Raw genomic sequence first — 12,510 nt, 5'->3', positions numbered from 1 at the left:
TTTACTCGCATTTGGCGAGTAGATGAACATTTCTACTCGCCAGTTACATGTTTCTACTCGCCACTTTCAGTTTCACTTTTAGGCCTGTCACGAGTGTCAACTGTCATGCTGTGAGGATGCACTGAAGTTGATGTACCCAATATAACTCTATGTATATTATTACTGCAAGGGCAGTAAAAATACGGAATGTTAGATCAAAGATGTATTTTTTTAACAGTAGAGAATAACTGAGGCGTTTGCTTGATTGACAATGATAAGTGCATGTTGTTCAAGTGACAATGAAAAAGACAGAGGAATGACGTTCACAGTAAGACAATTAAATTAATGTATCCAACCTACTTTGCTAATATAATACACTGTAGGTGAAGGTGGAATTCCAAGGACATCTAAATCACACTTTTCTATGTTGTGTTTTTCCCTCAAGCAAACTACATACTTATTTTGAGGCATGATTTTCTCATAAACACCTCGCTTGTTACAGGTATGGAAGCCGAGAATCTAGACGACTCCCAACTGCAGACCACTTTGACTTCTGTGCTGTGGAGGATCGTCACCATTCAGTCGACAGAGAGGTCATGTTTGCAGAGATTTTACGCAAGGTATGCCATAATTCTGTGGAAGAAAAGTATAGTCTGGCGGGCATCAAGTCATCATAATCAGTCAATCACAGAATGCAACACCTATTGCAACAATCATTCGAGCAAAAACCAATTACGTATTTGTGATCAGTGCAACAAAGGGGTGTAAATGCCCTAAATACATGTAAGGACTGGGTGGCCGAGTGGTAACGCACTTGCGAGAGGTTGCGAGTTCGACCCTGGGTCAGGGCGTTAGCAATTTTTTCCCCCCTTTCCTAACCTAGGTGGTGGGTTCAAGTGCTGGTCTTTCGGATGAGACGAAAAACCGAGGTCCCTTCGTGTACACTACATTGGGGTGTGCACGTTAAAGATCTCACGATTGACAAAAGGGTCTTTCCTGGCAAAATTGTATAGGCATAGATAAAAATGTCCACCAAAATACCCGTGTGACTTGGAATAATAGGCCGTGAAAAGTAGGATATGCGCCGAAATGGCTGCGATCTGCTGGCCGATGTGAATGCGTGATGTATTGTGTAAAAAAATTCCATCTCAAACGGCATAAATAAATCCCTGCGCCTTGAATATGTGCTCAATATAAATTGCATAAAATAAAATAAAATAAAAAAATAAAATCCCTGCGCTTAAAACTGTACCCACGGAATACACGCGATATAAGCATCATATTGATTGATTGATTGATGTATACAACATGTGCATCAAGATCAGATGAGAGTAGTGAAGAACCGATCTCCTGGCACCTGACGTAAACAATGCAAGTGTTGCAATGAGCATGTACGTACGCACATAGTGAATGAGGCTATGCTATAATAACTTAGATATCAACCACTAGAGTCATTACCACCGAGCTTTAACCACCAGTTGCATGAACCCGAAGCACAGTCGTTCAACTGCAGTTGAACTCATGAAATGCAGTTAATGAGTTATCCAACTAAATCAGGTTACCCGGTACACGAAGAAGATGTTACTAGTCAGTCCATTGTACATCTTCGCATAGGGAGTTACCCGATCACAGTGCTGCTGTCACTGTTAAACTGTAACAGCACCGCCTTCAGACAACCAAAACTGCAACAGCACCGCCTTCAGACAACCATGGTTATCTGACAGAAAATATCATTATCTGTACAGTCGGTAGTAGATTGCTCACATAATGTTTGTATTCTGAAACATTTGGGGACTGTTCTTCAAAATTTGATTTTATCATTTTATGTCTCAAAGCACGGATAGCCCTGGGGCGAGTAAAACATCTGCCCGGCTAGTGAAAACCGCCTGACAACTCGCCCGGCTGGCTAATGAAAACTCTGGTCAAATGCGACCTTTTTTGTTCTCATTTCGAGTTTTAAAGCCATGTAAACACTGCAGATCAACAGTGGCATCTACCACTGGTACCAGGCCAGCAAAATTTCTGCCGGGCTAGTGACTTTCTTGAAGTTAATTGCCCGGCTAGCGAGTTAACATTTTGAGATTTGCCCATCCCTGTTGAAGATTTCAAATTATGACAAGATTTTAAGAAGGTTTTAACATCCCTCAAAGGCATTAGATGTCTTGTTCACAGTAAGTCTGAGTGAGCCAAGACTAGCTTCTTCTTCGAAACTGGTATGTTCCCGTGCATCAATTGAAAGTGGTAATGATACTTTGGGTTGTTTAACCCTAAACTTGGCCAGAAAGAACAATGTAGTGTGACCACAAGTTGGAAGTGATTTGCTCATAAAACATGCTTTACACAAGGAGTAACAACAGTCAAATGATGAAGCACTGTGGTACCCATGCAGAGCTGATCATGACCGTGGCGTGGCTCATCTATGATGCTATGTAAAAGTGTTCAACTTCCAAGTCAGTTCATGCAAGTGCCTATAATCCTGTTGCTTTTTTTGTCTTTGTAGTCCTGTGGCGTGAGGGATGAGGAAGCTGCCTTCTTGGGTCCAGGTATGCAGAACACCCAGCAGTTCTTTACTGACTTCACTGTCAGTTGCTGGGAGGTAAGGTTGGTAAGATTTTAATCATATTCTTTGTTCCACAGGCCATCATGCCAGGTGTTATGTGAATTAATCTAGTAGAAACCAAAAGGGACAAAATATACATTACAGTATGGCTTTATCTTCTCAGCCCAGAGATTAATACATCAAATCCAAACATGTATGCCATTTGCAACCGGCCAAAGTTGAAATGACAGTGCAATATCTTATGAAGTCTATTTCAAATGCCACTGATAAGATATTTATCTGCTTACCACTTGTTTTCTGGTATGTGACCCAACAGAAAGATGGTCTTGTCCCAAGTAAAAGCCTGGCCATATCTGAAAGGGTGAGCTTAACTGTATGTCACAAAGGGTGAGCTTAACTGTATGTCACAAAGGGTGAGCTTAACTGTATGTCACAAAGGGTGAGCTTAACTGTATGTCACAAAGGGTGAGCTTAACTGTATGTCACAAAGGGTGAGCTTAACTGTATGTCACAAAGGGTGAGCTTAACTGTATGTCACAAAGGGTGAGCTTAACTGTATGTCACAAAGGGTGAGCTTAACTGTATGTCACAAAGGGTGAGCTTAACTGTATGTCACAAAGGGTGAGCTTAACTGTATGTCACAAAGGGTGAGCTTAACTGTATGTCACAAAGGGTGAGCTTAACTGTATGTCACAAAGGGTGAGCTTAACTGTATGTCACAAAGGGTGAGCTTAACTGTATGTCACAAAGGGTGAGCTTAACTGTATGTCACAAAGGGTGAGCTTAACTGTATGTCACAAAGGGTGAGCTTAACTGTATGTCACAAAGGGTGAGCTTAACTGTATGTCACAAAGGGTGAGCTTAACTGTATGTCACAAAGGGTGAGCTTAACTGTATGTCACAAAGGGTGAGCTTAACTGTATGTCACAAAGGGTGAGCTTAACTGTATGTCACAAAGGGTGAGCTTAACTGTATGTCACAAAGGGTGAGCTTAACTGTATGTCACAAAGGGTGAGCTTAACTGTATGTCACAAAGGGTGAGCTTAACTGTATGTCACAAAGGGTGAGCTTAACTGTATGTCACAAAGGGTGAGCTTAACTGTATGTCACAAAGGAGTGAGCCTTCAACAATCTCTTTTGGCATTCTGTGTGCTATTTAGTGGTGGTGTTATTTTCATGGTTTGTTCTTCAGTCTTATCGATTGATCACTTCTTCTTCTTCTTCTTCTTCTTCTTCTGTGATCGTGGGCTGAAACTCCCACGTACACTCGTGTTTTTTGCTCGAGTGGAATGTTACGTGTATGACCGGTTTTTACCCCGCCATTTAGGCAGCCATACGCCGTTTTCGGAGGAAGCATGCTGGGTATTTTCGTGTTTCTACAACCCACCGAACTCTGACATGGATTACAGGATCTTTTTCGTGCGCACTTAGTCTTGTGCTTGCGTGTATACACGGGGGTGTTCGGACACCGAGGAGAGTCTGCACACAAAGTTGACTCTGAGAAATAAATCTCTCGCCGAACGTGGGGACGAACTCACGCTGACATCGGCCAACTGGATACAAATCCAGCGCGCTACCGACTGAGCTACATCCCCGCCCGATTGATCACAATTCATGTGCATATTTTCTAGACTATACACATAGGAAGATCTACTTGGTACATTACTGTTCACTGTGAACCTCAGGGGTTAATTGGCTTGACACAAAACAAATAATGATGCACACCAGATTGCTGTTTATCAGTACTTTCTGACATACTTGCTTTGGCAAATATCATTATTCTATTTTGAAGTAATCTTCTTATATAGCTATTCTGAAGGACACGCGGGGGAATTCGGGGGCTGTGATTGGATGGCCTCTTCCGATCATCAAAGCATAATGCTACGGAAGTCGGCCATTTTACTCAATATCCAAAAGCATATTGAGAAAAATGGCCGACTTTCTTATCTCGTAACTCCACACTAAATACCCACTTCCCCTCTGAAGTATTGATGTACAGCCCATGGCACTAACATTCATGTAGTCGTTTATAACTGAGGATGAACAATTCGCTTCATGACGAGACAAGTATAAATGCCATTCACCCAAACTGAAATTGACTTCGCTGCCGTCTGCTCGCATTGTGGCGCCTGCGCAAAACTAATGCGCATAAGAAACGGCGTCTGCTATCAAAACCTAAGATCAACGCATCGACGCAAAAACTGTCCTTTTGTAAGTTTGGAACAACAAATCAAGGTCAGAACAGCATATATAATCGCTATTGTGTTTTCAGCGTAGCAATAGGGTCCGATATTTAGACTCGAACAAGTATAATGCGACTCGTCTTCGACTCGTCGGCATTATACTTGTCTCGTCTAAATATCGGACCCTATTGCTACGCTGAAAACACAATAGCTGTTGATAAAGGTCGAATTATTACTTGTTCCACCAGCTACCTTTGTTCATTAGTTTATTTTTTTTCCTGGTGTGTGTTTTCTTTAAAAAAAATTTTAATTTTTTCCAGTCCTATGGCAGGGAGAGAAGTAACATCTGCGGAAATTCAACTTGTTGTGGCGGAAGCAGAAAAGAGTCCCTGGGCAGAACATATTGTATTAACTGGTAAGTCATTCTCATAACCTGTTTGAACCTGCATTCATGGGTTGTAACTCCAAAGAACAGCACGAGTAGGTTTTGAAATGTATGACTGTTTTTACCCAGCCCTTTAGGCAACCGTATACATGTACTTCAATTTAGGGAGATGCAATTATAAGTTGCCTCGGGAGATGGACAAAACATTTCAACAGCCAGGATTCAAACACTTCTTGACTTAACCTTTGGCGTGGAAGGCCTGCATCTTATACACTAGGCAATTGCAATTGCAGGGCGTTAGCAATTATCTCCCCCCTTTCCTAACCTAGGTGGTGGGTTCAAGTGCTAGTCTTTCGGATGAGACGAAAAACCGAGGTCCCTTTGTGTACACTACATTGGGGTATGCACGTTAAAGATCCCACGATTGACAAAAGGGTCTTTCCTGGCAAAATTGTAAAGGCATAGATAAAAAATGTCCACCAAAATACCCGTGTGACTTGGAATAATAGGCCGTGAAAAGTAGGATATGCGCCGAAATGGCTGCGATCTGCTGGCCGATGTGAATACGTGATGTATTGTGTAAACAAAATTCCATCTCACACGGCATAAATAAATCCCTGCGCCTTGAATATGTGCGCGATATATATTGCATAAAATAAAAAATTAAAATAAATCCCTGCGCTTAGAACTGTACCCACGGAATACGCGCGATATAAGTCTCATAATGATTGATTGATTGATTGATTGATTGAATTGCACCTGGCTGGTTCTTATGAAATCTGCTGCTAAGTTTTGAAGTGGAAGTAGTGTATTTTCCCGGCTAAAAAATTATTGCCCGGCTAGAGTCAGCTGGCTTGTCTTAATGTTATATAGTATGGCTGTCACATTGTACACACTGCACAGAGCTCCCCCAAACTTTGCACTTTCTGACATGAAGTTCTGATGAACTGTTTGCCTAGATATAATTGCAAGATTACTGGTTATGTCTTAAAGGGCACACCAAGTCAGCACACATATCATGTTTCCCAGATAGCTTGGGAATATTCTTCTTGTTATTTAATAATGAATTGTTTACTTTAATCAGACTTCCAAGATGGGCACAGTGGCGTGGTGGTAAGACGTCGGCCTTCTAACTGGGAGGTCGTGGGTTCGCATCCCGGTCGCTGCCGCCTGGTGGGTTAAGAGTGGAGATTTTTCCGATCTCCCAGGTCAACTTATGTGCAGACCTGCTAGTGACCTAACCCCCTTCGTGTGTACACGCAAGTACAAGACCAAGTGCACACGGAAAAGATCCTGTAATCCATGTCAGAGTTCGGTGGGTTATAGAAACATGAAAATACCCAGCATGCCTCCCCCGAAATCGGCGTATGCTGCCTGAATGGCGGGATAAAAACGGTCATACATGTAAAAATCCACTCGTGCTAAAAACATGAATGAACGTGGGAGTCTAAGGCCATGAGCGAAGAAGATCAAACTCCCAAGACATGAAAATATCAAGCTCTGAGCGCCACTACCTCTATGATTCTCATGCAATAGAATACGAATAAAGATGTGGTGTGTGACATTACAGAACCTCTGGTGTGTACAGCAGGATACAAATAGTTGAACAGGAGGCCTTAGTGAAAAGCTTTTAGCTGTTTTAACTAGGAATCATGGGTTAGAAACAAGACTAAATAGTGTCAGACTAAAACAATATCATCACAACACCTTCCCTTTTACACAGGTAAATCATAGTGAGGCCCAGAGTTTGGTAGTTTGCTATTTTGTGTCTGATGTGTATAGGGGAGAAATTGTTTTCACTGTGTGTATAGTGATAAGAGAGCACAGTTTTATTACCCTCAAGCTTTCTAAAAAATATGAAATATATATGTTGACTTGCTGTGCCCATTGAACATTGATTTGAAAGCTGCACTTATAAAAAGAAGTTTTAGACAATGAACTAGCACTGCTGGCTGTTCTTTTCTGTGATACTTGCAGGGACTCATTGAAACGTGTGGGGTTTTGTTTATTTCAGACATCCACAGCAGGACTGACATTGATTCAGTGAAAACAATTGTTGTCATCATCATCACCACTAGTCCCTTCAGTCAGACAGTCTTCATCAAGTTCATGTGGGACTTCAAGGCAGAAGCAGGAGAAATCCTTCTCCAGGCTATGCAGTCTACAGGAGGCCAGGAGCGCTCATTACGTCCAGTCCTTGCCATTGTTGGACCAATTCTTGCCTTGTCTTCCATGATCCACGACTGTGTCCTTCATCAATGGTGCCTTGCAGTATCATCTTGGGTTTTATGCCTCTTGACATGGCCCAACCACTCCAACTTCCATCGTCCAGCAGTTGTCAAGAGAGGTTCATGATGCTTTTCACCAAGTTCTGCGCACAGTTTGTGGTACAGTGGAACCCCCTTTTACGACCTAAAAAAATCTGAGAAAATCAGGTCTTAAAAAGGAGGGAGTCTTAAAATGGGGGTAAATTTACAAGGCTTGAGAACAAAATGTGCGAAAATACTTCTTCTTCTTCTTCTTCGGCGTTCCAGTGTGAAAATACAAGGTTGTAAAAGGGAGGAAGTCTTAAATTGGGGGGTCTTAAAAGGGGGTCCACTGTATTCAGCTTTCTGTATGAGATACAGTTTCCTGGGTCATTTTGTCTCAAATAGACAAATACCTAGATTCTTCTTTCATCGTCAGCAGCCATGTCCCACAGCCATAGCACAGAATAGAGACAACTGGAGACTTGAAGATCCTGCATTTTTTGGGAGGAAACTAAATGTTGATCTTCCACATCCTGTTCAGTCTGGAAGAAGACAGCCCAAGGGGAAAAAAGCCAACTCTGATGTGGAGCGTGTTTGTTAAGAATGCTAGTCTGTGTGTTGTGTAGTTCATGTACTTTCAAGGGCACACACCATCTCGTGACAGCAGTTCAGCTCAACAGCTCAGGTCTGGCCAGACGTTTTCAAGGGACAAGTTGATCCACCTATTTGGACAAAAAATCAGTTCCCATACTTCTTTCTGTGGTGAGAGCACCAAGGCTGATCATTTTTGTATACATGTGTCAAAGTTGAAGGCTCATCTGATACCATTTAAAAGTTTGGTCTTTGGCCAGTTTCATAGACCAAGCAAGCTGTCATTCCATTGCTGTTGAACAAGTGAAATGCAGTAGCACAACAAAATCAGGTTTCATGAATATTTCAGTCGGCAGGGTGGGGAAATGGCTTAGCCGGTAGTGGCGCTGGCTTCAAAACCAGTTGTCTCTATCGGCGTGCGTTCGATCCCCTTGTTTGGCGGGGGATTTATTTTCCAGAATCAACTTTATGCAGACTCTCCTCGGTGTCCAAACAACTCCGTGTGCACGCATGTGCATGATAAAGAACCTGAGTTCACAGCGAAAGTCTTAGGGTATGGAAACAGGAAAACATGCATGGAGGGAAACAAATCACAAATATTGGTAGCACTGTATACTGTATGGCAGCGACGCTTTCTCCAGGGAGAAAGCAGCGCAAATTCCCATGAGGATAACCTCACAGGACTATATGAATCTTATCTATCCTTATCTATCACAGTGCTACTTTCCCCCCGTACCGCATTGGAACATCTGCTGCTATCCGACAGAAAATGGGAAAATCCCTACACATAACATTTACATTCTGAAGCAAATGTCTTTTTTTATTTTTTATTTATTTATGGGATGCTGTAATTCAGAAGTTATGTCTTGCTGTGACACAGCATTCCTGAATAACAGGGTTTTAATGTCCTTGGATGCAGTAAAAAAAAAGTTTTAGTCATAGTCCGGTGAAGGTAGCAGAGACTATTAGCTTCTTTTTGTAAATTAACCATTTTCACATGCAAACGATCAAACGATACTGGGTTGCTTTATAAAACATTTGACTTGGCCAGCAGAACACAGTGCAGTGAGCTGAAGTATTGTTGCGAGAATGAGATTTTACTTTGGAAGAGAGGTTTAGGATAATATAGACACTGATCTCAATGACACAACAGTGCAGACAGAGCTAGTAATGTGTTCAAATAGTATGTTGTTCTGTACAGCTGTCTATTTGTTATGTTCTTGAGGGCCATGTTTTGGGTGGGTTTTTTTTTCGTATAGAGCACATTATGCTCAAATTTAACTGATTCAATGTTCAAACATCACAGTCAATGTAAACAGAGGCAATCTCCTTCTGATGCGGTTGCATGATTTCCAAGTCAAATGTAGCGGTTTGAAGTTTGAAAGTAACCCGACTCAAAGTGAGAAAAATTGTGCTAGAAGATTGTAGAATAAATAGAGTATTACATGTATATATGGCTTTCTGCAAGATACTAATTTACTATGTCTATACACTTGTTTTTTTGTTGCTCGATTGCATTTACATATTCAAAAGAAAATGTTTAGCACGGCGCCATGTTCCAAGACAGAAAATTGAAGTGGCGTCACTTTACTGTTTGCTTTTTTGTTCAAGCCCACAAACCTCTGTGCCATTGTTTTGTTAGCCCTTTATAGGCTTATATTTTGTTTTTCTGCAGAGTGATTTTCGGAACAGAACCTATTCATCAGGCCTATTTTTTCACCCACAGTGTGATTCTAGAAAGAGTAACTCCATGGGTGCAACTCTGCCGGCTACACGCCGGCAGCCGGTTGTTGGTTTCATCGGCTGCCGATGTTTTTGTTCCAGGAGAGGGTTTTTTTGGCATTTTAAATACTAAAAAAGCTTGGACCCCAACTTTTGCCGTTTTTTTTAAATTTTCCAGGTTGCACCCATGTAACTCTGGAGTCATGCCATTTTTGTCTGTTAGTTTAGACTTAAAATAATGTTCTTTGGGCTTTAGGCTTAAAATACATGTGTTCTTACCGAGGAAGGAAAAGTACAGATCAATAAAAAGGTACAGAGAATGTCCATTGGACTGACTGTGAACATTTTATATGTACAGAATGTCACATTACTCATGTACTGTTAATCGATTGAATACAATTTGAGTCATATTATTTGGTCGTCTTATGCTTTTCTTCATCTGTGCATACATGACTGTGTGATAGTGGTGTGATTGAGTTTGTCTGCATGGTTGTTGTTTAGTTTAAGGATTTGTGGATATCTGTCAAGATCCGCACACTCGCAAGTAACAAACGTATATACAATCAAATATCCACATGGATCGCTCACTATTTAGTGATGCATAGCAATTTCGTCATTGTGCTGAGTGCCTGTTTGTGTTCTCCAGCGCGCGATCACAAACTTATTGCATGCGCACACATAAACACCATGTATGCTGTTTCTGTCAGGCATAGTTATTTACTTACCCTACCTCATGGATGCTGCAACCATGCCTAAAGTTAGAGCACATTTAAAAAGAGGAAGACGTAAAAATAAAAGTGCCAAATAAATGAAAATATGTATCCTTGACAATTAGGTTTTAAGTTTAGCGCGCACGCGTGTGCAAAACAGACTTTAACAATTTATTCGCCCAATGGCAAAATCAGACAGTTAAAATTAAACACACACCCACACACACACACACACACACACACACACACACACACACACAAGGCACGTTTAGATTTGAAATGTGTGCACACACAGCACAAGAGCTTTTCTGTGCCACGTCAACTTAATAGAACATCAATTATTGCATCACTTTTAAATTATGTCAGCAAGCCATCCTGCGACAAAAACAAATGTCTGCTGTACCCACAGCTTTTCTCCAATAGACGATTTCCGAAAAGTAGCTCTTTGGGGTGTGTAGGGGTTGTGAAATAGAGAATACCCTTGCTCTTATGGGTGAAAAAACATTTGATCGGCCAAACACTAGCGAGGGGGGTGGACAGGAGCATGTGCAAATATTGTAGTCCCTGAAAAACAGGTGTTTACTCTTTCACAACCAATACAAACCCGACAGAGTTATTTCCAAACATCGTCCGGTATATATATATATACAATGTGAGGCCTCTCTGATGAAAGGACGCCTCCCATGAAAGGACACTTTTGTTGTCCCTTTCCTTATGATCTTCACCAAATTATACTCGTCACGACAGGCCACCTGCAAAAAAGGGGGCATGTTTGCTGATCCAACGGTGTGCTGTCATCACAGGTATCGTTGTTACTTTTTCCCAGCTGACTTAAAGGTACCTTGCTTCCTGTGGAAATAAGCAGAGATATGTCCAGGGTCGTAACTGGGATACCATTAGTATGCAGCCAATCACACTATCTTCCCTAAGGTCCAAATCAAAGAAAACCGTTCTCGTTTGGATGGTTTGAAATTAGACGCAGGTTATGTAAGTGTGTTGCCACTGGGAAAGCATGAGTATGTGAGACCTTTGATCACTAAGAGACGTTATGTGTTTAGCTAGGTCCGTTTATCACCAATTAATGACAAAAGGAAGCGATAAGTACGTTTAAAAATTCCCTTTCTTTTTTGCTTCTTTGTTCCATATTTGTGTATTTTTATTGTCCACTTACTCGATCCGGATATTGGGTGCCCAACGTGATTATGAAAAAAATAGACCATACGCGTAATATCTAATTATGCACTAAAGCTACATGAGCGTTATTTATATGACGGTTATGCAAACGGTAAGGTATATGACGGGCGTCTGCATGTCACCACACAACAAAGCCAGAAGTCCCCTGACGGCCCTGTATTTCTTTTTCTCGCAGTATGTTCATTTGGGCAAAAATCATATCAAAGGTACTCGCAGTAGGTGTTACAATTTCAAACGGAATAACGTATAACAAATAATTATGACGGTTATGAACCCTTACTTAAAAAGAGAAAATACGTTGTAATTGGCCTTTTCGCTAGACGCAGACTAACGCACTTTCGTGGTAAAAACAACTCCATCACAAACACACATACACACACACACACACACACACACACACACACACACACACACACACCGTGGATACACACACACTCACACACACACACACACTTATAATAAATTCAGACGTTTTTAGGGATAAGATTGTGTGGACTAGAGATGTGTCAAATGGGCCCCCATCATAATTCCTAAAGAATGAAATGCTTTCGCAATAGCTAGTTTTCTGGTATTCATTTTTCACTAATGTGTTGACAAACAGCTGTGGATTTCCTCGTGAACAAAAATGACTGCAACAACAGTACAGATGTTCGTATCATTTAAATCATAGTGAATGTGACCAAAACAGGCATGTTAATTTTGTTGTTCTTATAAACTTATGTTCATCAAGATTAGACCCAGGCAGTAACGGATATTATTGTGACGTTTCTGTACGCATTTGTTTCTCCCCTGACTAGGAGGAGCAAGTAGGCTAATGTGCATTTATTCAAGTGCTGCTGAAAGATAACTACCCACCATAACAGGGCTTGCAAAGTTCTGTATCATCTGAACTTGAAGGACTGGACATTACTAAAGATGTTTAAAAAAAAAAAACACC

At 41.3% G+C, this 12,510-nt stretch overlaps 1 protein-coding gene across 4 annotated transcripts in view; it reads left to right on the top strand.

Annotated features, from left to right (window-relative positions):
- The window catches only part of LOC138959929 (uncharacterized), an 11,855-nt gene extending 1,773 nt beyond the window's left edge, over positions 1–10,082 (top strand). Inside the window, exons 1-4 of one of the 4 annotated variants that reach the window (XR_011453837.1) lie at positions 1–599; positions 2,480–2,580; positions 5,043–5,137; positions 6,192–6,369. The exon at positions 1–599 is cut by the window's left edge and continues 994 nt beyond it. Coding sequence is in view for 1 of the 4 variants with exons in the window: in XM_070331602.1 (XP_070187703.1) it covers positions 576–599; positions 2,480–2,580; positions 5,043–5,137; positions 7,122–7,462 (561 nt within the window). In the remaining 3 variants the exon portion in view is untranslated. Of the gene's footprint in view, positions 600–2,479; positions 2,581–5,042; positions 5,138–6,191; positions 6,370–7,121 lie in introns of those variants that run through there. The other 3 variants (XR_011453836.1, XM_070331602.1, XR_011453835.1) reach the window with 3 other exon arrangements.
- The last annotated feature ends 2,428 nt before the right edge of the window (positions 10,083–12,510 follow it).

This window comes from Littorina saxatilis, linkage group LG2 (assembly GCF_037325665.1).
Source record: "Littorina saxatilis isolate snail1 linkage group LG2, US_GU_Lsax_2.0, whole genome shotgun sequence".
Classification (NCBI taxonomy): Eukaryota; Metazoa; Mollusca; class Gastropoda; order Littorinimorpha; family Littorinidae; genus Littorina; species Littorina saxatilis.
Note: the sequence above shows the minus strand (reverse complement) of the source record. Positions and strands in the feature narration are given on the sequence as shown.